Here is a 27090-nt window from a genome sequence, read left to right as displayed (position 1 = left end):
GGCTGTGGGGAAGCTTTGTCACACCCCTGTGAGACCAGGACACCTTCTGGGGGGCCAGATCCAGCTGGCCAGGATGGCTCCAGCGTGCGCAGCAGCGGGATGCAGGAGGAGAGGTTAGGAAATAGTGGCCAGGAGTCAGGAAGGTCCGATCAGGTCCCAGCTTGGGTCCACTCCAGGTCATACTAGCCTCATCATCCCAGGGATGACCTGCACCCCTCAGATGTGCTGCTCTTCCCCTTGCAGGAGGGAATAGCTCTTCCCACAGGGAATTGGTGCTGCCAGCCCTCAGGGGCACGGGGACCTTCTCCAACAAGTGCATGCTCCTCACCATGAAGGGAAGGCAAAAATCTGCTGTATGGGTAATACATGCTGGTAGCTGGAGAGGCTGCAGTGAGCAAAGCCATCTCCCTGGGGAGGAGCAGCACTGCCAATGCTAGCAGCCCCAGCACGTAAAACTGGGCACTGGGGCGGTTTGCAGTTCTTCAGCCAGGCAGGACAACGCTCTTCTCCTGCTGCCTTAAAAGTGAGGAGAGTCCAACTCCACTGAGAAGCCACACCTCCATCCCTGCTGGGCCCAGACCCCAGGGGCACAGTTCTCTGGGCACTGAGGGTAGGCATCTCCTCAGCTCCAATCTCTGCCTCTCCCCAGCTCTTCGTGGAAAATAGAGGCTGGAGATGGCTTACCAGCCCCACACACCACTGAGCCTTCCTGGTAAAGCAGGACTTCGATCATGCAGACAGGACACAGGACCCATCTTGGAGATCATCTGAGATCAAGTTTGATTCGTTTCATTTTCTCCAGTGCTCTGGTACAGATACATCCAGTGTAAGCGGCCCCTGCACACTCCTGTCTCACTCTGGCAGCTCAGCCACTCAATGCCAAGAGGAAATCACAGAATCACAGAACAGCTTAGGTTGGAAAGGACCTTAAATTCCAACCACCCTGCCATGGGCAGGGATGCCACTCACCAGATCAGGTTGCCCAGGGCCTCATCCAACCTGGCCTTGAACACCTCCAGGTATGGGGCATCCACCACCTCTCTGGGTAGCCTGTTCCAGTGCCTCACCACCCTCTGAGTGTAGAATTTCCTCCTAACCTCTAATCTAAATCTCCCCTCTTTTAGTTTAAAGCCATTCCCCCTCGTCCTATCATTGTCTGCCTGAGCAAAAAGTCGCACTCCATCTTTTTTTTTTTTTTTTTTTTTTTTTTTTATAAGCCCCCTTTAAGTGTAAGAAGCTGCAATGAGGTCACTCCAGAGCCTTCTCTTCTCCAGGCTAAACATTCCCAGCTCCCTCAGCCTTTCCTCACAGAATGTACAAGGGCTGTGGAACACCAACCTTCCGAACCATGGACAGCAGCCAGCCTGACAGTCTGAAGCCTGCCTGGCACTTTTGAGGATGCTCTTCCAAAACTAGGGGGCTCCAGGCCACCCCATGCTCGAGGCTCAGGGGTTCAGACTCTGCACCAGCTGGGACAGAGACCCATATACTCAAGTCACAACAGACCTTTCTGTGCGTGGGGTTTTGACCACTCTTCCCAGGCCACAGGGCTTCCTAAATATGCGTGTTTTAATGAGGACCCAAATCCAGCCCTGAAATCATTACCTGCCGCAAGCAGTCACACTGAGGTACACCACAGCCAGACAGGTAAGACACATTTTGTAGCACTACCACATCCGCCCCAAGCATGTTTGCTTTTTGCCCCAAGCCCTCTTGAAATTACTCCACCTGATATTATCTGCCACTTGATACAGCTTGGTGTAAGTCAAAGAAATAAGTTACTCGATTACTAGAAAATCCAGTAAGACTGAATTCAGAATTAGTCTCATTAAAGCACAGAGCAAGTACTTGCAGCATCAGCATGTTTGTTTCTTGGTCTCTTTCCTTGCCCTGCCTTTGGCAGCACCCAGGCACTGCCCATCTGCTCAGAGGTCATGCGTGGTCACCACAGTTTGCATCACTTGGTGAGACCCTGGAAGTTGGGCTCTGTACACAGGGGCAGCACAGCCTGCCGGCTCAGCAGCTTGTCCAGGATGTTTATTTCAGCATCTCGCCTCTCGATGTCCTCAAACGGAGTCCAGGACATGTCGTGCTGGAGCTTATAGGCACCAAGAAACTCGTGGGGACTGGTCCCCCACTCCTGGAGGAGAAAGGACAGATTCACATCACTACTCAGGTTCCCTCGAAGCTGGACTGTGCTTATGGCCCCTCTGTCTGGGCTGGCTTGCCCTTCCACCTCTGAGGCAGTCCCAGCTACACAACTCCACCATTTTCTAACGTAAAAATAGGATCAACTACCCTGAGTCTAAGGCTGGATCAAGCTACAGTGCTGCTGACACAGGGAGGCTTGGGGATTCAACATCACCCCAACCTGTGCAGAGCTCTTCTACCCTGCTCTGTACTTTGCTCTGCTTTCTCTGAAGTCCTCGCTCTGCACATAAGAAAAGTGGTACCTGGGAGGAAGACACCCCTGACACTAACCCCACCACTCAAGGGCAGAGCCATCCCCATTTCCCATAGAAACAAAACACCAAGCTGCAAACCAGCCCAGCCCCTGGGCTGAAGCACTTGAACAAACTGTGCTGCCACACAGCCGCGCTGGACAGGGAAGGCCCAGGGCATGTTTGCAGTTCATTACTTTGAAAGCACTGCAAAGACTGAATTCAGGTCTACCTGCCACACATCTCACCCACCTTCTACCAGCATCTAAGAGAACTTCATAAAATGGCTCTTACACCAGCAGGTAACTCAGACCAAGAACACTACCAAATGGGCAAGGGCCCACTAATATTTCCATCAAGCTAGTGCTTTTCTCTGAGTTCCAGAAGTGCCCAAGCACTAGAAACTTGTTGTTTTTCTCCTCTCCCAGTTCCTCCAAAGCTGTTACCGCGCACCTTAGGAGACAGGAGGGAGAAGTATCTTTGGCCACTCTCCCGCCTATACAGGTAGTAAATGTTTCCTGGCTTCTTCACAAAGTTGCAGGCCACGTGGTGCAAGTCAGCATCTCTGTTAGCTTCCTCCAATACCTAAAAAACAAATTTAAGATTTCTAGGTGAAATATAACTTATTTGCACGCTATCACATCTGCCTAAAACACTGCTTGCATGGCCTTGCCCTCCCAGCACAGTTCTGGCTTCACACAGCACATCTTCACTCACCCCAGGAAGCGGATGCTTTCCAAAGGGACAATTTATTTTCTGTTTCCTCATCTGAGCTGAACCCTGGGGCTCATGCACCACTCTACCAAGGTGGAGTTACCTCCAAGCAACAGCAACCTCTTCACAACCTCAGGTTCACCTCCACACCTCATCCCACCATGTGCTGGGCTCATTCCTTGCCTCCACACACGGTCACCAGGCCCTGCAGAGGTCACCTGGGGAAGGGACAGCAAACAAATGGGAATTCAGCTTCCCAGCATCCTCCAGCTGACTGCTCTATGGCTCCAGCAGATAATGACCAAACGACACACTCGCCCTGATGGCTGCGGGCCAGTTGCAGTGACTGGCAGCTCCTTTCTCACTCCAATCCTTCTCTTTGCTTCCAGAACTCATGATTGCAGCCCCAGGGGTGAAGGCAGAACCAAGGACAGCCGAGCCCCACTGTGTTTGTGGCCAGGTCTGACTGCTCTGGCAAAAGAGCCTGGACAAACTCAAGAGCTGAGACGTGGCCAATCACTGGGGAAAAACTCATCTGTTCTGTGCCAGGTCCTCGTTGGAGCATGACCCACAGGCTGCAGGGACAGGAGATTCCCATCACACAGCCACCACTGACGCCTGAGCTGCTCTGGTCTGACCCCCAGCTCCCATTGCTCCTGAGAAAGAAGTTGGTCTGCGCAGGCTGAAGTCCTCCTTGCTATGCAGAGGAAAGTCCCAAAAACATCTCCCCCACCCCCAGCTGGTACCAGACAATAAACCTTCATTGTGTCCCCACTGAACCTTCTCTGTTTGGCTTCTGGCAATGATTCGCATCCAGGTTGCAGATTGTTCCAAATGCTTTGCCATCACCTACGAAGCTACTTTTTCCTTCCTGTTTCCTCACAGCCAACATGCAAGCTCAAGGCAATGATCTCCCCGCCCAGCCACCAAGAGACCTGCCCTCACCTTCCGAGCCTGCTCCTGCAAATACCGGATCTGCTCGGCAATGACGGTCAGGCGGTTGCAGGCGTTTGCTCGGACGAAGTCACCCGCCTGCAAGGAAGAATGGGGCTGTTCAGGACCGGGGCAGCCAGGGCTCTCTCTGGACACTTCCACGCCAGAGATCTGGACGTGCGCTGGAGAAGCCATGGCCACAGCCTCGCTCAGGGCTTGGACAGGGCTGTGGTGCTGCAGGAGTTGCCCAGGGAGCTCTGAGCCCACCAGCCTGGCAGGGGGACACCCAGGCACCCCCAGGAAGGGAAGTGACAGCCACAGGGCCAGGAGGAGGCACCGGGGTGCCTGGGACCGCAGCCAGCAGCAGAGGGGGCGGTGGGAATTTCCAGGAGACTCTGCTAGGCCAAGAGGCAGCGGGACGCGCTGGGAGAAGGCAGGAGGATGTACTGGGGTGACTGGGAGGCACAGGGGGAGGCAGCAGGACACACCGGGAGGCACTAGGGGAGGCAGGGCAGACTGGGAGGCACTGGGAGGCACAGGGGGAGGCAGCAGGACACGGCACAGGGCACGGGACAGGGGGCCCCAGGAGACGGAGGGCGGCACTGGGAGCAGCGGCCCCGGGACCGGCGCTGTCCCGGGAGGCCCTGGAGGAGGCCGGGCAGCAGCGGGACACCGGCCGCCTGCGCAGCCCCACACCCGCCCCAGCCGCTTCCCCTCACCTGCTGCACCTGCCGGGCCAGGGCCACCAGGTCCCCCGGGTCCCCGACGCGGGCGGCCCGCCCGGCGCCGCCCTCCGCCAGGGCCAGGGCCAGGCCCGCGCCGCCGCCGCCGCCACCGCCGGGCTCCGCTCCCCCCGCCGCCGCCATGCCGGGGACAGGGGCGGGGCCTCCAGGGGGCGGGGCCTGACGGAGGGGCGGGGTCTGACGGGGGGCGGGGCATCTCGGGGGCGGGGCCTCCCGGAGGGGCGGGGCTTGCCGAGGCTGGGCCATGGCGCTGGCGGGGCGGCTGCTGCCGCTGCTGCCGCTGCTGGCGTGGGCGGCGGGGCCCCCGGAGCCGGCGGGGCCCTCGGAGCCGGCCGAGCCCCCGCTGCCGGCCGAGCCCCCGGACGCGCTGTTCGCCGCCGGCGCCGAGGCGTACGCGCGGGGCGATTGGCCCGGCGTGGTGCTGCACATGGAGCGGGCGCTGCGTGCCCGCGCCGCGCTGCGCTCCCGGCTGCTGCGGTGCCGCCTGCGCTGCGCCAACGCCACGGCCGGGCCGGCGGAGGAGCCCCGGCCCCAGCCCGAGCCCGAGCCCCCGCTCCGCGACCTCCTCTTCTTCCGGGGGCTGCTGCGGCGCGCTGCCTGCCTGCGGCGCTGCGGCCCCGCCGCGCCCTCCAGGTACCGCCTGGGCGAGGAGCTGGAGCGCGAGTTCCGCAAGCGCAGCCCCTACAACTACCTCCAGGTCGCCTACTTCAAGGTACGGCCCGCGGGGGGGGGCGGCGGGGAGCGCCCCGCGGGGTCTCCCGGGAGCGGAGCTCCGCGGGCGGGGGGACGCCGGGGGTGTCCCGGGCCCCGGGAGGGGGCGATGCTGGGGGCCGGGGCTCGGGGGCTGGCGGCCGCCCTGGCGGCGGGGGTCGGGAGGCGGCCCCGGGCCCTCCCCGCCCTCCCCGGCTCCCCCCGCGGTGCCACGTCGGGCCTGGCCGCGGCCCTGCTGGAGGAGCCGCGGCAGCGGGGCAGAGCCGGGCTGCTGCTTTTTGGGTAGGGAGCAGCTGGACAGGACGATCCCGGGGGTCTTTTCTGACCTTCACCGTGCTATTCTGTGACCCCGTCGGGTCCCTGGGGAGCTTCCCCTCAGCACCGTGCGCATAGGCCGTGGACAAACGGGAGGAGGTTTCGGTCCCGGTTCCTCACGCCTCCTGCCACCCCCCACCCAGATCAACAAGGTGGCGAAGGCTGTGGCAGCGGCGCACACCTTCTTTGTGGCCAACCCTGAGCACGTGGAGATGAAGCAGAACCTGGAGTACTACCAGATGATGGCGGGCGTCAAGGAGGCCGACTTCATTGACCTGGAGGCCAGGCCACACATGGTGAGCACCCCATCCACGGGTTTTATCCACAGGGGTTAGAAAGATGGATTGTGTTGGCTGGGATCGTGGCGACAAGCCTAAAATTCATGGCCATGGCTGGGTGTGGGGAAGAGAAGATGGGTCTGCCACCAAGAGGCGCTGGGCAGCATTGGCTGAGTGACTTTGAGGGCACTTCTGGGATGGTGACAAGGGCTTTCCTGCAGCAGGGGCTGTGGCAGGAGTAAGGTTCCCCTCTCCCAGGGACACCCTCGGCGCTGTTGCGGCCCTGCAGTGAGGGGATGTTGCAAAGAGCAGCAGACCCCGCAGTCATTCCTTAGCCTGGTTCTCCACAGACTGAATTTCGACTAGGCGTGAGGTTTTACACAGAGGAGCAGCCCGCTGCAGCTGTCCTGCACCTAGAGAAGGCACTGGAGGAGTACTTTGTGGCAGACACTGAGTGCCGTGCACTCTGTGAGGGGCCCTATGACTACGAAGGCTACAACTACCTGGAGTACAACGCAGATCTTTTCCAGGCCATGACAGGTAGGAGTGCGTGTACAGCATCCTGCCTGACAGCCTGGGGACTCCCCTGATTTCCCTGTGGGGTGAGCATGCATCTCATCCTGAAAAGAGCAAGGCCTATCCTAGATTTTCCTAGGAGGATCCTGATCAGTAAGTTGTAGGAGGTGTTTCTACCTGCTCAGTGCTGGGGATGCTGCCCATGATCCACCACATACTCCTAGAGGGACCAGCAGAGGGTCACCAGGACACAAGACTGGGAAGCTGGGGCTGGGTATGAGGAACACCTCCTTCCCTGGAGGGTGGCACACCTATGGCACCAGCCCTGTCAGAGGAGACCACCATCCCTGTGGGGTTCTGACACTGAAGAGCCCTGGTGCAGTGCTGGCACCAGGTGGTTGGAGTGGGGACCCCCAAGGTCCCATCCACCAGCCCTTTGGTGACATCACCAGCAAGTGGTGACGTTGGTATTTTTTTTCCTACCAGATCACTACATGCAGGTGCTGAGCTGCAAGCAGGGCTGCGTTACAGAGCTCGCCTCACAGCCTGGCCGGGAAAAGCCCCTGGAGGATTTCCTGCCCTCGCACTTCAACTACCTGCAGTTTGCCTACTACAACAGTAAGTAGCTTGTTGCCCCATCCTTTGCTGGCTGGGACTCCAGCACATGGCACTGCTGTCATCACCACAGACGATGTGCTCTAGGGTAGAAATAAAGGGCAGGCCCTTCTCCGTGGGCAGGAATGTGCCGCAGGACAGCTGGGTCTTGCTGCCCTTGGTTGCAGTAAGTCTCCGTCCCCCTTTAGATGCCAAATTCCCAGGAAGCTTCACTACAGCCTAGAGAAGTATATTCTTTTTCTCCTGCCAACTTTCAACCTCAAACTCCAAATGACAGAGGCACCCTCCAGAAGAGTTAGTTATAACCCAGGCGAATGCACCTCTTTTTTTTGTTGTTGTTCTCCTCCTTAGAAAAAGTTGAATTAGTTCTTTGCGTGTTTCTCCAGAAAAAGGAAAAAAAATGAACCCCAAGAAGACTGAAAGGATGGAATACTGTAGATGAAAGTAGGTCAGAGTGCTTAAGTGACTGAAAATTGCAGCTTGGTCTGGAAATGGTTGGGTGTTGCTGTTTGGAAATAGGCTTTAAGATATAATTTCCAGGCATGAAAACTACCCAGCCAGTGGCATTGATTTCTGGTGAGGTGGAGGTGGGCGAGGGCCTTGGGCTGTTACTTTCCCTTTGTATCAGTGGTTATCTTTCCTCCAGAGTATCTGCCCTTGCTTGCAAGGGAGACCTTTTGCAGAATAAGAGTTTTCTCTGTTGTTTCTCCTCTGCATCCCCATTTACTCTTTCTGATGCACTGTTTGAAAGCGTCCAGCCTTAGAGCTTATGATCTGTTTATTCTGCATTAGACTGAGCTTGCCAGTGTATCGTCTTCCTGATGACTAGACCCTGCCAAACCCCTTTCATCCTTCCCAGTTGCTGTCCCAGCAGCAGATCGTGCTTGTGCCAAAGCTGGACACCAGCAAGGCAGGGAAAATACATGCCATAACAGTTCTGTTTCTCTTTCCAGGTGGGAATTACGAAAAAGCAATTGAATGCACCAAAACCTACTTGCTCTTCTTCCCAAACGATGAGGTGATGAACCAGAATTTGGCCTATTATACTGCTGTCCTGGGGGAAGACCTGGCCAGGCCCATTGAACCACGAGAGGTGGGTGACCATCTGGGATGAGACATTGTGGGGACAGGTTCTGTCCTCTTGGGGCTCACAGCCTTTGCAGCTGTTTCACAGTCAGCTCTGGGTGGGCTTGCAGTGGGAGTGGTCACCCTCCATCAGCAGGGCAGAGAGGAGAGGATGAATGAGAGACCTACTGGTCTCAGACCAAAAAGAGTCTGACTGATCCACGCCCATGAGTGTACTTCACATCTCTCTCTGTCTCCTGTCCTGGGCAGTGTAACAGAGCTGGTGGTTTTGTGAGCAAGTCCCAAGGCAAATCTGTTCTCTGTGCTGCTGTGTCAGGGCAGATAGGAGGGAATACTGCTTGTTAACAGCTGGAACTTAGCTGAGACTGAAAAACATCACTGACTAAATAGCTTTGGCCAATTTACATGGCCAAGTGAATGCTTGATTGCTTACACAAATTGAACAGCACTCCTGGGAGAGGTATAGGAGAGGCAAACAGTCTTTTTTGTGAAGGCATGTATTTGAGAAGATCAAACCCACCTCTTCGACATGATTGAACAACTGAAGTGAATTTTCTTTAGAAGGAAAGAATCTCACTTCAAAATAGCTGGGGCCAAAGGCTCTGGTGCTACCTTAGAGGTGGTAGACGGGAATTCAGGTCTCTGCCATGCATCAAATGGGGCACAAAAGGGAATCTGCTTCTCCAGAGCCTTCTGCAGGAGGGACATGTGTCCCCTTCCATGTGCCTGTGTCTCCCTCATCCTATCCCTAGGGCTCATCCACATAGGAAAGTTCAACCAGGATGGGGAAGTCACTTGCTCCCCAGCTGCCAGAGAGTCCAGGAAACCAGAGCAGTGGGTCTGGAGGGAGGCCCATGGGAGCAATGCAAATCCCACACCCTCCTGCCCTCACTCAGGATGTTTCCAGAGCACTTGTGCAGTGCCCTGACCCATCCCTCTTGTCCCTTTCCCCAGGAGATCCAGGCATACCGCCAGCGAAGCCTGATGGAGAAGGAGCTGCTCTTCTTCAGCTACGATGTCTTTGGGATCCCATTTGTGGACCCGGTGAGTGGCATTAGACCTGGCTGGTCGTGGCAGTCAGGGGTGTGTCTGCAGGGGAAAGGGATGTGCTGTTTGTGTCTGAGCTGGATCCTTGTCCAGCTCCTGCTGTTGCTGTTGTTGTGGCTGCAGGACACGTGGACCCCCGAGGAGGTGATACCAAAGAGGCTGCGAGAGAAACAAAAGTGAGCAGCTGCATGAGCCTTCCTGATGGGGAGGAAACCAGTGGGGAGTACCCCGCTGCCTTCCTGGGATTTGGGCTGAATTGGGGGGCTGCAGAGTCACTGCCAGGGAAGTTATTTGATGTTGGAGCTGGGAGAGGCTGCTGGAGGGCAGCACTTGGTTCTCCAGCTTGGCCCTTGGGTCACAGGGTTGGGTAGGCCACCATGAGTGGCTTGGGGCAGGGGGGTGAGGGCTGTGCGGAGATGACATGCTCCCACCTTGGGTTTTGTCACCAGCCCCTAGACACAACTTGTCCTGTCCTTGCCTTGGCATGCCTTGTTCCTGACATGGGGACAGTGGGGCTGTGGAGCTGATGGCCCATGTGTGCCCAGGGTAGAGCGGGAGACAGCGGCACGCATCTCGGAGGAGATCGGCAACCTCATGAAGGAGATCGAGACGCTGGTGGAGGAGAAGGCAAAGGAGTCTGCTGATATAAGCAAGTTCATCCGAGAAGGTGCGGGGTGCTGTGGGTCAGGGGAGGTAGGAAAGGGACCTCTGTGTCCCCAGTGCCAGCCTCCAGTCCATCCAGGCAGGTGGTGGCAGGAGCAGGCAAAAGGCTCTGGCTAACCACAGCACCCCCACCAGTGCTGTATGCTGGGGCCAGCAGCCCCCAGCCCCATCCACGTTCCCTCCTGATCCCATTTGTGCCGTAGGTGGCCCCTTGGTGTATGAGGGAGCCAGCGTCACCATGAACTCCAAGGCCTTGAACGGCTCGCAACGTGTCGTGGTGGATGGGGTCCTGTCAGCTGAGGAGTGCCGGGAGCTTCAGAGGCTGACCAACGTGAGCATGGGGAGGGGAGGAATGGGCAGAAATGGGGCAGGGTCTGATGCTGAAGGGTCACGTCCCGTGGTTCAGAAGTCAGATGGGATAACGTCGGCTGGGTTTTGCAGGCAGCGGCCTCGGCTGGGGACGGCTATCGTGGGAAGACATCTCCTCACACTCCCAGTGAGACCTTCTATGGTGTGACTGTCCTGAAGGCCCTCAAGGTTAGGATGTCTGTGGGGAGGGGAAGAAACAAGCTGCAGTGATGAGGGAGGGGACTCTGAAGGCAGGCAGCTGCCACTGCAGGCCTCCTGGGGCTGCCTCAGTTGCCATGCAAGGTTCCACAAGGGCTCCTGCCCCAGGGCAGTCAGCAGCTGAGCCCATGTCCTGTCTGTCCCCTGCAGCTGGGCCAGGAGGGCAAGGTTCCCCTGCAGAGTGCCCACCTCTACTACAACGTGACAGAGAAGGTGCGGCACATGATGGAGTCCTACTTCCGCCTGGAGGTCCCACTCCACTTCTCTTACTCCCACCTGGTGTGCCGCACAGCCATCGAGGGTGAGTACGGCCGCAGGGAAGTATGACACAAGGAGAATCGGGGTACCTGCTCTCCTATCTCATTTCCTAAAAGGAAGGTGTGGGGAGCTTGTCCCTAAGTCTGGCTGGGGAGATGAGCAGCCCTGTTGGCTCTCCAGGCAGCTTCATACCCTGCTGGGTTTTGGTGCTTGGAGGCATTTGGGGTTGGGTGTAGGGGGAGGCTGTCTGGAGGGCAGGAAGAAATGCCATGAGATAAGTCCATAGACTTGCGCTACCCATATGACCAAGTTCCAGTGAGTGGAAGGGCATTAGGCTACAGGTGACCTTGTTATCTCCATACATGTGCTTGGGGACAGGTCACCGCCCTACAGGGACAGACTGGTCCTGAAATGCTAGGTCTTGTTGCACCCTAGATAAGCAAGAAGGCCGGAGTGACAATAGTCACGAGGTGCATGTGGACAACTGCATCCTCAATGCAGAGGCCATGGTGTGTGTGAAGGAACCACCAGCCTACACCTTCCGGGATTACAGGTACTGAGGTGTTTGTGGGCCAGAACTTCTCTGTCTGAGGGCGTTAAGGCTTAGTGGCAGGTGGGCCAGTAGCCCCTGGGGTGGAAGGGCAGCCCATGCTGGGCTCTCCTGCCTCCATCTCTTGCTGTTGGGGAGCTCCAGACATACCTGCTTGCTGAGCTGTGGTCTGGGGTGATGGATGTCACCTCTGCTTGTCCCCTGCTTTCTTTAGTGCTATCCTCTACCTCAATGGGGACTTTGAAGGGGGAGCTTTCTACTTCACAGAGCTGGATGCCAAGACGGAGACTGTAAGTACCTCAGCTCCCCGTGCATCTGTCGGCAGCCCCATTACCACACCCCACTCCTGCTCGCTGGCTGCCAGCCTGCTGCTGTCCTCTGGGACAGTCCTCCATGTCAGTGCAAGGGGTTAATGTGAGTCGGGGGCTGACTTGCCCCCTTGCCCCACCTGGTGTAGCAAGTCCAGACCAGCCTCTCCCTTGCAGGCAGAGGTGCAGCCCCAGTGCGGCCGTGCCGTGGGCTTCTCCTCTGGTTCAGAGAACCCCCATGGCGTCAAGGCTGTGACCAAAGGCCAGCGCTGCGCCATCGCCCTCTGGTTCACCCTGGACCCACGGCACAGCGAGCGGGTGAGCACCTCAGCCCACTCTTCCCTGGCAGCAGGAACATTTTTGGGACTGTCATCCCATACCCTTTGTGGAAGCAAGGGGTAGCAGGGTCTGACGTGAGCTCTGGTCTGCAGGAGCGTGTGCAGGCTGACGACCTGGTGAAGATGCTTTTCAGGGTGGAGGAGGTGGACTTGCTGCAGGAGACCAGCACAGAGCAGGAGCCACCACCTGTCACCACCACTGATGCCTTGCATGCAGCAAGGAAGGATGAGCTCTGACACTCCTCGTGCAGGGTCCTAGCCTTGCCATGGGCCTGCCCTGCTCTGCCAGCACCACCAGCTTCAGCATTTTGGGACACTGTTGTAGCACGCAGCTTTGGCTGCTCGGCCCTGGGGTGCCAGATGGGACTTACCTTGTGGCCAATACACCCTGTGCAGGAGGGGGAGCTGGAGGTGCCCTGTGCTGCTCCATGGCATCTGCCCCCCCCCGCACCAGAGCTGCCACTGACCTCAGCGTGCCCTGGAGAGGAGCAGCCAAACTCAGGGGGGGTAGGAGGGAGATGTGGGGCAAAGGGAGGGGGGAGGCTCTCTTATGGTTGAGGACTCAGTACCAAGGTAGCAGTGTGGGGCTGAGGGGGCTGGAGTCACTCTAAACGTGCCTTACTGCTTTGCTCGAGCCCACTCCACACCACCACTACTTCAGTGCCTTCTGCAGAGAATGGGTGAATAAAGGTTGTCTTTTCCAAGAAGCTGCTCGCAGCACAGCTCCCCTGGTGGCACACTCCCTGCCGTGCCATCAGCCACCGTTTGGGCCTTGCAACCCTGTTGCTGTCCAGGCGAGGGCAGCAGCCCCAACGCTGGCGGGCAGCACCCAGCGGCTCCTGGCCTCTGCCATGCAGCAACCCCAAGGCAGCGGCTGCGGGAGGTGCTGGGGATCGGGTGCCTCAGCTGGTAAGCACAGTGCCCCGGGCTTAAAATAAGGCTTGTTGCCCCGCAGCGCTGGGGATGGGGCATGGTGGGGAGCAGGAGCTCCCTGTGCATGCCCAGTGACCCAACCCCTGCAGGGTTTGGCCCCCAGTCCTGCTGGAAAGTGGGCAAGCATGTCTGCTGTGCCACTCACCTAGGGCAGCACCCCGAGAAGTTTTGGCAGCGCAATGGGGCCCCTAGATTAGCCCCGCAGCATCCCCCTGGGCAGCAGGGGCTTGGAAGGGACCCATGATCTTCTTGCTGTAAGTAGGAGGGAGCTGGGGCTGGCATGGCAGGGGCTAGTTCACCCCACTTTGGCTTCCCATTGCCCCGGGTGGGGGCTCTGCCCTCATACTGAACAAGAAGGACATTGAGCACCAGCCGAACAGGGCAGCGAATTGTTCCCGGGGGTGCTGGGTGCCTCAGCCATTACCATAACCATCCAGGGAATGTGAGTAATGGTCCCACCACCAGCCGCCTGCAAGGGGGCCCTGCACTGGTGCTTGGAGGGGGCGAAGGGCTGCTCCGGTGACCAGGGCTGGGGACTTGGGCACAGGCAGGTGGCTGTGAGGTTGCTTTCTTTGGGTGGGCTCCAGCAGCAGCTCATGCCCTCCACCAGGAGCAGTTCCCCGCTGTCCCCCCGAGCACGGCAGCTTGTCCAGGGGAGGCATCCAGCCCCCTGCCAGCCAGCCCTGAGCGTGAGCTGACTGCAGATGAGGCCAGGCGGTTAAAGATTGCCAGGCCCCACAGGAGGCCAGCGTCCCTCCGGCCCTACGGCTGCCCGCACCCACCGCCTATCGGGCCGTGATGGGGAACTCTGTGCCAACCCCAGCTTCGTGTCAGGGGGTTGACAGAGCAGCCTCACGCCCCTCAGCCTTGTGCCAGGCCACCTGCGTGCCCTGGCCCCGTGCCAGATTCCTACAGCTGCCCCCGCGGCAGGGGGGTCCTGGCCCCAGCAGCCTCCCCCGGCCACCCCATGCTGCCCTGGACCCTGGGGCACGCTGCGTCCCCCATTGGTTTCCCTGGGGGTCCCCATCTCCCCGATCCCCTCAGGGCCCCTCCGCCTCTCCCCTCCGGGGTCCCTCCTCTCGGGGAGACTCTCCCTCACCCCGTGCAGCCCTGGGACCCCCCCCCCCCATCTCCCCGGGCCCCTCAGCCCCTCCTGCGGCCCGAGGGAGGGCGGAGCGGGGCGGGCCCGGACACCGCCTCCGGGTCGAGCCGGGCCGGGCCGGGCCGAGGCGGGCGCAGCGCGGCGGCGATGGGCGGCGGGGCGCGGGAGCTGGCCGGGTACCTGGCGGCGCTGGGCGGGTGGGTGGCGGCGCTGGCCGCCGCGGCGCTGCCCCAGTGGCGGCAGAGCTCGTACGCCGGGGACGCCATCATCACCGCCGTGGGGCTGCACGAAGGGCTGTGGATGAGCTGCGCCGCCCAGAGCACCGGGCAGGTGCAGTGCCGCCTCCACGACTCGCTCCTCTCCCTCGACGGTGCGTACAGCGCGGACGGGGCCCCGGGGTCCGACACCCACAGGGTTGAAGCCCCCCTGCACGCGTCTGAGCCGCCCGCTGTGGCTCAGAGCCCCCCTACCCCGCACTACCCCTTCCTGGTGGGTTTGAGCTCCCCTGGCCCCTCCGGTGCTCCTAGCAGGTCTGAGTCCTTCCTCCCACCGTGTCGAAGCCCCTCTAATGGGCCCCAGCTCCCTGATCTGCCCATTTTGTGGGTCCGAGCCTTCCCCAGCCCCACGGGCTCTGAGCTCCCCCTGGGCCCCTCTTAGGTCTGGGCACTGCACAGGTCTGAGCTCCTCTGGCCGCTGCAGTAGGTCAGAGCCCACCCCCAGCCCTGTGCTCCCTGATGTCCTCTTCTGTGGGTCTGAGTCCTGCTATAGTTCTGAGCCCTTCATGCTCCTCACTGTTTGAGCCCCACAATGCACCCACGGTTTGCTACGTGTTAGAGCCCCATCGTAGGCCTGAGCCCATCTTATGCCCCTGGGTTTGAGCCCCTCTGTGTGGCTTTGTCCCCTTGGCCTCTGTGGGTTTCAGCCCCAAGGCAGGTGTCACGCAGGGGAATGGCAGCTGCTTGGTGGGGACATCACTTGGGGACACGGTGCTGCTGTGGGCACAGTGCCGTGGTTCCCACCCCAGGAACTCACAGCGAGAAGAGGAGCATGGTAGGGAAGAAGGTCGGGGTGTGGCTGCATGGAGTTGGGAGAGGTGCCCTGAGGTGAGCCGAGGTCTGGCACCACACGATGCCTCTGGGCACAGGAGCAGTGTGTGGCTGGCTCCTGCCCCCGACTGCACAGGGGAACAAGGGTTAAGGACCAGGGTTAAGGACCAGTTCATCCTGCTGGGAGGTGACTTTGCTTTGCAGACCACTGTGGCTGAAAGCTCCTGCTGTTGAGCAGCTTTGTCTTCCCCCCCTGCAGTTCACATCCAGACCTCCCGGGCTCTCATGGTTATTTCTCTCCTCCTGGGTTTCTTTGGCATCATTGTGAGTGTCGTGGGCATGAAATGCACCAAAGTTGGTGAAGAGGATCCCGTTACCAAGAGCCGCATTGCTGTTGCTGGGGGTGTCCTCTTTATCCTCTCTGGTAAGTGGCTGGGCAGGTCCAGTCCATGGGTCCTTGCCCTTCTTCAATGCAAAAGAGCTCAAACAGCTTTTAAAGATTTGTTGGCAGAGAAAGGGAAGAGGGAACAGTTTGGTGATGGGCTGGGTGTTGCTGATGTTCAGTGTTTGATGTCCAGGTCTGTGTACGTTAGCAGCTGTGTCCCTGTATGCAACACAGGTCACCTATGAGTTCTTCAGTGCCAGCACCCCGATCAACGCAAGGTAGGAGTTGTACCCCCAGCCTGAGGGGAACTCTTTGAATCCCAGCTTGTCCCCAACATACCTGCGTGTTTTGTGGGTTTGGGCAAGGCGCCGGGCAGGCAGATGTGCCTGCAGCCAGGGCAGTATTGGGGCTGTGCCAGTGCCATCCTGCAGTTGTGACACTATGAAAGTCCTTCCAGCACTTTCAGTCCTGGTTTTAAGCAGCTGAATAAGTTTTAATCTTAGTGCCACTGCTGACTTTACACTGAGACAGCGTAAGAGTGGTCATGTGGGGTTTCAGCACATGGGAGGAAAAAAATGTGGGGGAAGATCCCGATAGCTGCAGGGAATCCTAAAAGCAAGATCAGGCCAATGTGAAGCATGGGGGGGCTGGAGAGAAGGACACCCAGCGTCTGCCTCAACGCTGCCAGCAGCCTCCTAGTGGCTTTGAGGGCCTAGGTGTCACTGGGGTCCCTGTTTCTCTTTGTACCTCTGCCTTTTTCACTCCCAGTCCTCCTCCCTGATGTCCCCGTCTCTCTTGCCACAGGTACGAATTCGGCTCAGCATTGTTCGTTGGCTGGGGGGCCGCCAGCCTCACCATACTGGGGGGCTCTCTCCTGTGCTGTTCCTGCCCCACCAAGGAGCGGCAAGGACAGCAGTACTATCGGCAGTCACAGCCCTCAACAGCTCGGGAGTACGTCTGATCCCTAACCCTGCTCTCCCTCTGCCACCAAACGCCTCCCTCCCTTCCCAAGAGCAGGCCAGACCCCGGTGCTCCCACTCGGCACGGCAGATGCTGCACGGTCCCTGGGCACCATGCGAGACCTTTCATCTGCTCCAGACACACCTATTTCTCAGGGGCTTTTCCAGCTTCCAGGTTACAGCACTGCATGAAGTGCAAACCTCTAGATTTTTATTTTTGTTCAGTTCCTGAATCCAGCACCGCCAGGCTCCCCAGAGGAGGTTGCATGTCCACCCCCAGCCCCGAGCTGCTGGGTCTGTGGGTGGTTGGGCCATGTCCCGTGGCGCTGGCCGCTGTGCCCCGTGCCACTTTGGCAGGTGCTGGTCCTGCGGGGGTGTGCAGCACAGAGGCGCTTTGTGTCGCAACCCCCACGCCACGCGCGGCTGTCCCTGTGTGCCTCAGTGTGTCTTGCAGCCTTGCCGTCAGGAGCTAGTGCAGAGTTTTTCTCGATTTTCCAGGGAAAAGGATGCTGCCAGCCTGTGTTGGACTCAAGCAGCAGGAAGGTCACCCCATGGCTTGATGCCCTTGTGCCCTGGCCTTGGGGTCTTAGGAAACATTCCTGCTTTCAGGGTGCAATTATTCCCTGCCTGACTGCTGCCCCAAAGCAACATTTTATTCATTAATTCTCGTTTTGAGCTCAAGAGGAATTAGACACCACTCTGGCCATTGGCAGCCTGGCAGTTGCTGGTGCTCCAGCTGGGCTCTGTCACCTAAAATCTGACCTGGGCGCATTTTTCACCAGACACAAGTCCGTGGCCTTGTCAAGCAGAAGAACAAACTCTGGTATTGGTCAAATTAAAGCAGGCAAAAAAGGGGACTTTGAGCCACAAGCAGTGGTTTGTTTTTATTTTTGTGCCCAGAGCAGCTCTTTCAGGTAACTCAGAGATGGACAGACCTGTGAATTTTGATGTCTCCCTGCTGTTTCCAAATCCCCCTTCCCCAACAGGATCCCCTGGACAGGATTCCCTGGAGCGTGCAGTGAAGTCTTTAAGCTCAGGAGCACTAATTGCCACCACCTCTGTGTACTGCGTCTTGGCTGTTACTAACTGCTCTGAACCTCCATCACTCCAATTTCTTCTGTAAATCCCCCGAAGGCCCTGTACTGCCAGCTATCCGTCTGTTGTGTGTGGTATGCCAGCTAAACCACAGGAAACCAAACGGTGGAAATGATCCAAAAAGTCTGTGTGGTTTCTTTTTGTGTTTCATTTTTAATTACTATTTTTTTAATCCCAATTACCCAAGTAGTTGATTTCTCCCTGCTTATTTTTGCTTTATGCCTGTGTGCTGCTTTGATTCCTGGCTAAATTTTGCCAGTTATCCCCTGTCTGCATCCCCACATTAAAGGATGGCATTATCTCCTCGTGTTGGAGGGGAAGCCACGCGGTTTCTGCCCTGGGGTTGGTTTCTCTCTGGCAGGCAGGACTAACAGCCCTCTCTCTCTTTTGACTTGCAGACCCCATGTAAAAATATCTTCACCCGTCAGGGGAGAGCAGTGCTTGTAGTCTGTCTTCACCCATCGGGGAGAGCAGTGCTTGGTCAGCTGAACCCAGCTGATGGGTTTCCCCTCAAAAAATACACACCAAAGCTACTGCTGTGAGGACTGAAAAGGAAAATAATGCTTTACAAAAATAATAGCTGAAATATGTTTTTATATAAAGAGAACAGCGTTGTGTAGAAGAATGTTTTTATTCTTTTAATATGAAATTACATTAACTTTTCTATGTGATGGACACAGTGGGAATGGCACTGTTCGGGATTTTAATTTTTTTTTCCTAATTGTTTGTACTAAAAATTGTGACTCAGTAGAATTAAAGTAGTTCCAACTATGGGCATCTTTTTAAAGTTGTCTCGTTGTCCCCCCATCCAAATCTGGGCCTCTTCTGAACAGTGCCATGCAAGCGACCACTCTGCCGGACTGTGGCAGCCTCCTGCATGGCGAGGTCTGGGCAGGGGCTTCCACCAGATGACTTCCCTGTGCCAAATATTTTTGCCTGTTGCTGGTTCTTGGGGCAGCACAGTGGCCAATGCCCTCCTTTTGGCATGTGGGGAGGCATCGGAAATAATTGGGGCTCATAATAGCTTGCCATGAAGACTTGAGCCATGCTAAGCGGAACTTTTGCAGGTGCTCACAGGCAGGTGCTATCTCTCAAGCCTTTTGTCATGTGTCACCCTAAAAGTACAAAGCGTGGCATTGAAGACAGCTTAATTTAGCCTTAAACCCATGGGAAATCCCAGCTGTCCCATTCAGGGGGGGCTGGCCCAGCACCTCAGCAGGGCCCTTCCTGGCTTGAAAGCAGCATCCTCTGCTATCCCCTCTCACATGGGGGCTTCAGGCTGGGCTCTCCTTCCCTAAGAATTCCCATTCTTCAGCACAGTACTAAAACACATGAAAAAAAAAAAATCTGGAAGAGGAGCCCTGCAAGCTGTAGTCTCTTTTCCAAGAATTCAGGGCTTGGTCATACCTCACTGGGCCTGTCCTCTGCCATCCTCCCCTGTCCTGCCCATGGCAGCTGGCTCACAGATACACCCTGTAGTCCCCCAAAACAGAGATCTGGGGTCCCTGGTGACTCCTGTGACATCACCAGAGGCCTTGCGAGGGCTCAGCCCTGCGACTCCCTGGGAACAGCTACATTGTCTGGAGGCGCATCAGAGAGGGGGGAAAAAATAGCTGAGCTGCAGCAGCGAGAACGTGTTTGTGGGCATAAAGGCCCCCACTGTCCTCCAGACAATCCCTTGTGTGTTTTGCACATGGCAAAGTGGAACAAAATATGGGAAAGAGCTGCCAGACTTGCTATGATGGCCCACAGCTCCTCTTGCACTGCGTGGGATCTGCCTCCATCCAAATCACGCTGCACAGAGTAAAAAGAGCAGTTTGGGGCTTCTTTTATCTTTTTATTTGCTTCTTATATAACCATTATGATGAAGAGTAGTTAGGTTTCTGGTTGTACTTTTTGGTGGCTTGCTTGCTTCCAAAACACTGGGAAATAGTATTCATTTTATTCATTTTTCCATCTCCCGTCTGGAGGAAAACCTCTTTGGCTCTCTTTTTCTTCCATTTGTAGACATACAAGACTCCCTGCATGGCATGCTAAAACAGAAAGGCTCAGGCGCTCTGTCAGCAATATTTCTTATGCACCAGTTTTACAAACGAAGTAGGAAACCAGATCTGACCTTCATCCAGTCTTCACTCACCAGAGGAATTTAATTACTTATATTCTGATAGATTTGCCCCCTGCCTGTATCTTTTCATACCTCAAAAGATTTCAACTGAGAATCAAATCATGTCATACATAAGAAACTGACTGATTAAAAGAGCAGAAAATAAAAGCAAGCATATTTTATAATATGATATAATAGAGGTGATGCAGCAAGATGCTTTGTAAGAAAGCAAGAGCAAAAGTAATTTTTCCAGGTAGTAAGGAATCAGTGAACAAACCTGCAGGTTTTGGGACAGCATGAGGCAGCTGAGGTACCTAGGCAGTGCTTTCGAGTCTCAGCAATAGCCCACAATAATGCATCTGGCTGACCAGGCACAGTTACCTGACCTGTAACCACCAGCAAAGAGTGACGGCTGATAATGGCCCAGAGGTTTTACAGGATCCATTAAGTGAGGCTTTGTCCTTTAGAGCCTTTTCTTGCCTCCCTCCCTAAAGAGCTTTGAACTGGGGGGGGGGGGGAAGGGCGGGGGGGAGGGGGGGGGGGCAAGGCTGGAGAAGGAATTGCAGTTCTGCTTGAACTGGCAAGTGCTTTGGTCTTGCTGCCTTTAGGCTAATCTCTCTAATTAGTTCAAAACCTATAACATCTTTGGGAGATGAGAAATACTGGACCATTTCACAGCTAGATACCTGATGGATAGCACTAGTTTTCTTCTTCAATAGAAAAAAAAAAAAAAAAAAAGGGTCTTAATTATTGACTGCACGCCTGGCCAAAGGTTTGAATTATCCCCCTTGCAACAGACTGCATTTTTTGTCTTCCTGCCACCTCTGACCCTGTTGCATCAGTACTGTGAAGCCAACATGTTTTAGGCCACTCATCCACGAGCAGTAATTAAAAGGCATGATTAAAGAACAGGGGATAATTGCCCAGGACACAAAGTCCCCCACCTGGGGAGTGTTTCTCCACGGCCCCAGCTGGTTCCCACAGGTGTCAAGATGTGGTATTTTTTGGAGGCCGACCTCTGTTCCCAGCCCATTACCTTTTTAACCACAGGGCCCCCCATCATGCCTTGAGCACAAAGCATACCTGACGTGACCTGGGGAAACATTAAATAGCCCCGTGCAGGCATGGGCTTGCAGTGCAGCTGGGCTCTGTTGGGCATTGTGCTTCCTGGGCTCCATCAGGCACCTCTGGATGGGTCAGCATCAAATCCCACCGGTGCTCAAAAGCCTTCAGGACCCACTTGAGGATCCCTGAAGAGCTTTTGCTGTTGTCCTACGCCTGCAAGGAGGAGCCTGATCACACAATGAAGGTAAGGCTTCCCTAGCACCTCTTCATTGCTGAAAGGGTTCAGGGCTGAATTTAACCCCCCGCACTGCTTGCTGTGTGGGCTCTCCTCTCACCTCCGTTGTGCCACCAAGCAGGTCATGAGCTCAGAGCCTGTGGAGGACAAGGCACGATGCTGCCAGCTGGGGCTAGGAGGGGAGGGCACTTGTGGACATCCTGATCCCACCAGCAGAAAACACCTCTCCCAGAAGCCATTTTGCAGCAGACCATGCTGAGCAATGCTCCCCAAGCAGTACTGCTGCCATTGCCTCTCCTGAAAGCTCTACCTGTGCCAAAGCACTGCCAGGCAGCCCCAGCATGTACCTGGCTGGTGCCTGCTCCCACCTCACTACAGCCTGGCTCTCTTCTGCTTCTTCCAAAAGGAGAACAGGGCTGCTCAGCCCTGTCTGCTCTTGGTGACATGGAAGAGGCAGTAGGGACAGACAGATGGGTGGTGGAGCTTATGAGGAATTTACTCATGCCACACGATGAGTAAAGGTAGCAGCTGGTGAATGCACGAGTTACCCATCTATGTTCTGTCCTGGAGGAAGACAGGATGCTTCCCACATGCACATGCATGGACACATGCATACACCAGCTCTCCTTCGCCCTAAACATCATTATTTCCCCATAAAACTCTTACAAACACAATGAAAACAGAATGAAGCTGGCAGCTCTACCACCTGCTGCACCAGCCAAGGTTCAGGCAGTAAAACTAAGCTGTTTTGGAGTTATCCAAGTGCAAACAATGACTGAGAGTTTCCTCCACGGAATATTTTTTTTCTTCCTTTTCACTTAACTCAAATAGCTGAACAGATTTTCTTCAAAGCCTGCAAAACAGTCAGGGTCTAATAGAAAGAAGAAAGGTTATGGGGAGTTAGCTCAGAAGGTGGCCTGGGAAATTAAAAGAGCATTGTAAATTGGGGTCTAAGAAGCTGCCTGTTAATAGCAGAGGGAAGCTGATGGAGATGTTCAAAGACAGTGTGAGTGGTACCTCCACTCCCAGAAGGTGTCCCAAGAGAGGATCTTGTGGGATATTTTTCTCACTAGGCTCAGGGCACCATGCCCTGCTTCCTGGCCCTGCCCCTAGAGCAGGCAGTGTCTGCACAAAGGGCACAGACCCTACAATGGTGAACATCACCCCACAACATACATGGGGTCAGGGCTGCTTAACCCATGCAGCTCAGAGACCCATGTGATTTCATTAATAGTATATCTATTTAACAATTGCTCAGATCATAGGGTCTGACAATGGTCGCTGTTTGACAATAGTTTCCAAAGAATGCTTAATTCCCAAAGGGGCAACACTAAGGGTTGGCAACTGTAGGTGGTCTATGTGGAAGAGGTGACTGCAAAATGAACATACCCCAAAGGCCCTATCTACACGCAAAATTGGTGGTTCAGCCTCAGCCTAGGTTACCTGAGCACTTTGGAAGCACTGAGGACCATGGGATGGATTCCAGGTGTTATAGCATCATAGCATCATAGCTATGTTTGAAAAGACCTTCAAGATCACCAAGTGCAACCACCAACCTGAGCTACAGAGTCCTGTCAATACACCACATCCTTTAGTGCCACCTCCACATGTCTCTTCACTGTCTCCAGGGATGGGGGCTCCATCACCTCCATGGACAGCCCATCCCAATGCTTGACCACCCTCTCCATGAAGAAATTATTCCTAATATCCAATCTAAAACTCCCCGGGACAACTTGAGACCTTCCAAGCAGCTCTTAGGGATCCAGCACTCTGACCCAGGCAGTGCTTTGTCCTCAGAGGATCAGGTTCCTGGGAAGTGGCCAGAGCAGAGGCAGCAGACATCTCTGTGCCCTTGCAGGTGTCCCCATGATTGCAGTCTTGCAGATGATGGCGTTCGGTCTCACTCTCCTCTCAACTCTCTTCCTCCTCCTGGCCACATGCACTGACTGCTGGATGGTGAATGCTGATGACAGCTTAGAGGTGAGTAGAGCAGCTGTGATCATAGTTGAGAGCCAGGTTAGTGCCTTGATATCTGTGAGGTTGCATCATGACTCCACTGGCCTGGAGGGGGAACATGGTGGGATAAGCCCACCACTTTCTGCGTGAGCTGGAGGACCAGGAAAATACTAGACCAGAAGGAAGGGAGAGACAAAGAACAGGATATGGTGGTGAGAGCCTGAAGATCTGCCTTGCTGGGTTGGGATATTCCCGAGGAGCAGGGGGGCTTTTGAGTGCTTTCTGCTTTGAGCATCTTTCTCCTGCTTCCAGGTGAGCCACAAATGCCGGGGGCTTTGGAGAGAATGTGTCACCAACATGCAGGATGGGGTCAGGACCTGTGACCAATATGACTCCATTTTGGCAGACCATCCAGGTAAACCAGCAGGGTCTGGAGGTGGAGGCGTTACTGTACATCATTAACCCTTTTCTAGCAGGAGGCAAATGCTTTGCCTATTCCACCAAATCCCTTTAATCTCTCACGAATAGCCACAAAGGCACTTTTAAGTTCTCAGCTAAAAGTATTCCCTTTGAGAAGATGACTCTCACTGTGAAGGGCTGACCTTTGTGTCTGAGCATTGCAGGCCTCTTGCCCCACCAGCATGGCCAGGACAGTAGCCCAAGGACCTGACACATCTGCTGAGCAAGGGCACGAAGCTGTGCTGAGAGGCCAACACACCACAGAGGTGGTTTGGCCCAGCTCCAGCCTGCTCCACCATTTCCTGGTGGGATTTGCAACCCCCTCTCATCTTAGGAAAAGGAAATTTCTTTAGGAGAGGGGAGCCTGACATGAGTCAAAGCAGTTGTACTGAGTGTATGCAGGCATTTGAGGGAGGGTGGTGAGGGCCATGCCCACTGGCCAAGGCCTTGTGTCCTCAGTTCATGGACAGACACGGCATGGTAAGGCCTGCATGGGACACATCAGGCCCTGCACAGGAGAGCTCTTGTCCTTTAAAGAATGCTAGTGTGGGACAGCACAGATTTGTACAGAGGAGAAGGGAATGTGAAGTTAGCATGGACTACGTGTGGATTTCTGTATTGCTCTGGGGAAAAAGCTTTGCAGGGAGAAGTCACATCACACACGCAGTGATGTGAAGGTCTCAAGGAAACGACCATATCCCAGATGCTGACTGGTGCACCTTAAGTTGTTTGGTTTGTTGAGCTGAGCTGATAACAGGCTGATTAAGTCCTGTTGCAGGGTTTCTGATGAGCACCCTGGCTGTAGTACATACATGGTGAGTGGCACATAGGGCTGGGGGAATGTCCTAGTGTCAACATCTCCTACAGATATGCCCAGCAGCAAGCTGGGTGACTCTAGCAGGGCCACAAGCAGCAGTTGGGGAGGGGGGAGGCAGATCCTCTGATCATTCTTCAGTCCCCTGTCTTTTTTTTTTCCCCCCCAGTGAAGATTGTGGTGACACGGACGCTGCTGATCACAGCAGACCTCCTGGTGGGCCTGGCCTTGGCAACTTTGCTCCTTGGGCTCGACTGCATCAAGTTCCTCAAGGAAGATCCTCATGCGAAACTGAGGATGTGCTATGGGGCTGGTGTCATCCTTGGCATTGGAAGTGCGTGGCTGGGAGTGCTTAGGGGGCAGCTGGACCTTATGGCCCGTAGGGAGCTAAAGGCAACCTCAGAGGGGCCCTGGAGTTGTATGGCTCTCCCTTAACTGGCCCTATTCCTCACAGGCATCCTGGGCCTGGTGGGCTCCGTATGGTATGCAGTGGATGTCTACGTGGAGAGGGCCATGCTGATGTCACACAATGTATTCCTGGGAGTCCACTATGACTTCGGGTGGTCTTGCTGGCTGGGGATGGCTGGCTCAACAGGCTGCTTCATGGCATCCATCCTTCTGACCTGCTGCCTCTACACTTGTTCAGGTCAGTCCATATTGCCCTGGGTTGCCCCATCCCACAGCAGGGGGCTTCTTGTCCTGCATGGCCCCTGTGTTACATCCCTGACTCTCTCCTGCAAGGCCCCAGTGCCCGCCAGGAGCCCCTGAGGTTCCCCCAGCGCCGAATTGTCACCAGCAAGATGTACACCACGGACTCCCGTGTGTGATGGGCAGCAGCATCTCCCTGCACCCAGTCCGTTGCATGATGCTCACCCCAAGTCTGAACCCATTAAAGCACCATCATCTACTCCAGGACATCTCTGCAACTGCTCTAGGACTCCAATTTCAGGGCTCCAGGCAGGGCCTGAACAAGCTATAGCATCAGCAGCTGCAAAAAGTGGGCATGCTGCAGAAGCAAGTCACAGACAAAGAGGCGTTACTGCCAATTCCAGCCACGTTTATTCAAAAATAAAACCTAGAAAAGTGGTGGTTTATGAAAAGAGGCTCCTCACTGATGCCAGAAAAGAGAGAAGGAGGTCTCTGCGGGGGTGGGGGAAAGCTTAACATCCCTCCCAGTTTAATTCCTTATTTTCCCATCATAACACGAGGGGAGCAGTTCAGGACCCTTCCAGATCACACAGCTCAATTCAGTACCTCATATGACCCCATATGAAACCTGGGGTCCTAAGTTCCTGCTTCCCCCTGCATGCAACAGCACCCCAGCTAGATTGTTCCTGCCACCCCAAAGCCCCTTGGGGAGCTCTCACCACCTTGAGGGTGACAGAAGCAAAGCAGCTCCTGGTCACTGCCCCACTGCTGCTTTGGAGGAGGTGAGCAAAAAGCCTCAACTGCATAGAGCAACACTGACTCCACGTGGCTGCTGGCCCTGATGATGCAGCAGGCTGCTGGAAGTTGCCCCTGCACTCAGAAATTTGGTAGCATACGTGCCATTTAGAAACTGGGTAAAGCCAGTAGCCTGGAGCATTCAATAATGTTATCATGGGGTTATCATTAGAGTAACTCCACAACCACATAGAGGCAATTTGAAAACTAGTGGAGGTGCTCTTCATGCAGAGCTGGGTACTGAAGCCCATGCAAAAAGAATTCTGTTTTCCAAATGAATTACCCTTCTTCACTCACAAAACACTTTGAAAATAAGCGTGAACCCCCAAAACACCCTCTCCCCCATTGGCTGTGATTAAAATCTCCCCATTTCAAGCTCAGCTCCTCTGCTCAACAGCCAAAGGTGATGTGCAATCCAGGAAGCCTCACTTCCTGCCCATATGACAGCACCACACTGCCTGCTTCTTCCTCTATGAGGATGCTGGGGCCCTCTGCCACGCTCCTTGGGGAAAGTTCATCTCTAACTGCAAAGGTGAGCCTGGAGAGAAAAGTCACTCCTCCCTGCTCAGTCTTTGTCCTATCCCTTACTTCTTAGCCAAAGATCAGCAGACAAACCATATGGCAGTGAAAGGAGGTTGGACCAGGTCTGTGGTCCGAAGAACTGGTAGCTTAAAGGAGACACCTCCACTGCTCTAAGGGACACAGGCAGCCAGCAGCATGTTAAAAGGCATTTAGAGACACAGCATTGGGTTCTTAATAGTTGGCACTTGAGCACATAGGAAAGCAATTAAAAAGAGCAAGCATTTGCATGATAAAAGCAAAGAGCTCATTAGTGCATAGAAAGGAAAAAGCTACAGTTCCCATTCAAAGCTGTGAGACAACTCCGATGCCACTGGGTGCTCCTCACTAGCAGCTTTGCATTCATCACCAGTAAATTTATTACAAGCACACAGCACACTGCTCTGCAAGGCTGGGCAGGACCAAGTGAGCCACACCTGGGCTAAGAAACAGCTCTGGATTTCCAGCAGGCCCCGAGCAGCCCTGACACACACACACCTGGCTTGCTGCAAGGTCTAATCAGAGGAGCCAGCTTCTCTGTGAAGCACAGCTCAAGTTTCCATGCTCACTGAACCCCAGCATAAGAGCAATTCAGTCACAGCAGAGAAGCATGTCACCACCTGGACTTGCCTGTGGGAAGCACAGCCTGGAAGCTCCAACATCTGCTTGTCAGAAGCTCACACTGAGCAGAGCATGAGTTAAATCAAATCCATGCACACTTGAGATTGCTCTCCCCTTTTGGAAGGGAAGCTCAGCTTCAAACCCAGCTGGAGACCTATGTTTTCTTCTGGTTTGCCCTAGGTTCCCTCCCCACACAGCAGTTAAGGGGGGCAGCAACTTTTGCAGTGACTCA

At 55.5% G+C, this 27090-nt stretch overlaps 4 protein-coding genes across 5 annotated transcripts; 3 read left to right on the top strand and 1 right to left on the bottom strand.

The window, feature by feature from the left end:
* Positions 1-1800: 1800 nt before the first annotated feature.
* Positions 1801-4955, bottom strand: LOC309886141 (uncharacterized protein C1orf50 homolog). Its single transcript, XM_082776721.1, has 4 exons — positions 4808-4955; positions 4101-4187; positions 2895-3026; positions 1801-2140 (listed from the first exon to the last, which is right to left on the bottom strand). Exons 1-4 carry the CDS (start codon positions 4952-4954, stop codon positions 1958-1960), a joined length of 549 nt encoding a protein of 182 aa, XP_082632847.1. The 5' UTR covers position 4955; the 3' UTR covers positions 1801-1957.
* Positions 4956-5075: 120 nt separating this feature from the next.
* On the top strand, positions 5076-12764 carry P3H1 (prolyl 3-hydroxylase 1; the record flags this gene model as incomplete). Its single annotated transcript, XM_082776864.1, has 15 exons — positions 5076-5543; positions 6001-6153; positions 6486-6675; positions 7138-7269; positions 8220-8359; positions 9307-9396; positions 9523-9575; positions 9945-10066; positions 10266-10393; positions 10504-10599; positions 10780-10930; positions 11323-11440; positions 11652-11727; positions 11923-12063; positions 12177-12764. The coding sequence occupies 15 exons, from the start codon at positions 5076-5078 to the stop codon at positions 12318-12320; spliced, it is 2202 nt and encodes a 733-aa protein (XP_082632990.1). The 3' UTR covers positions 12321-12764.
* A 1501-nt stretch (positions 12765-14265) lies between these two features.
* Positions 14266-18346, top strand: CLDN19 (claudin 19; the record flags this gene model as incomplete). 2 transcript variants are annotated; one of them, XM_082777204.1, is made up of 5 exons in its annotated part: positions 14266-14488; positions 15424-15588; positions 15743-15827; positions 16354-16500; positions 18002-18346. In XM_082777204.1, the coding sequence occupies 5 exons, from the start codon at positions 14266-14268 to the stop codon at positions 18048-18050; spliced, it is 669 nt and encodes a 222-aa protein (XP_082633330.1). In that variant the 3' UTR covers positions 18051-18346. The 2 variants fall into 2 exon arrangements, with proteins under 2 accessions (XP_082633330.1, XP_082633329.1); XM_082777203.1 differs by having other exon boundaries at positions 17495-18346.
* Positions 18347-22873: 4527 nt separating this feature from the next.
* Positions 22874-25004, top strand: LOC309886227 (claudin-16-like; the record flags this gene model as incomplete). The annotated part of the gene is made up of 4 exons (XM_082776863.1): positions 22874-22987; positions 23276-23378; positions 24406-24570; positions 24691-25004. The coding sequence occupies 4 exons, from the start codon at positions 22874-22876 to the stop codon at positions 25002-25004; spliced, it is 696 nt and encodes a 231-aa protein (XP_082632989.1).
* Positions 25005-27090: the final 2086 nt, after the last annotated feature.

Source organism: Aythya marila (genome assembly GCF_965140915.1).
Source record: "Aythya marila genome assembly, chromosome: 21".
In the NCBI taxonomy this organism is placed as follows: domain Eukaryota; kingdom Metazoa; phylum Chordata; class Aves; order Anseriformes; family Anatidae; genus Aythya; species Aythya marila.
This window is presented reverse-complemented; position numbering and strand designations above follow the sequence as displayed.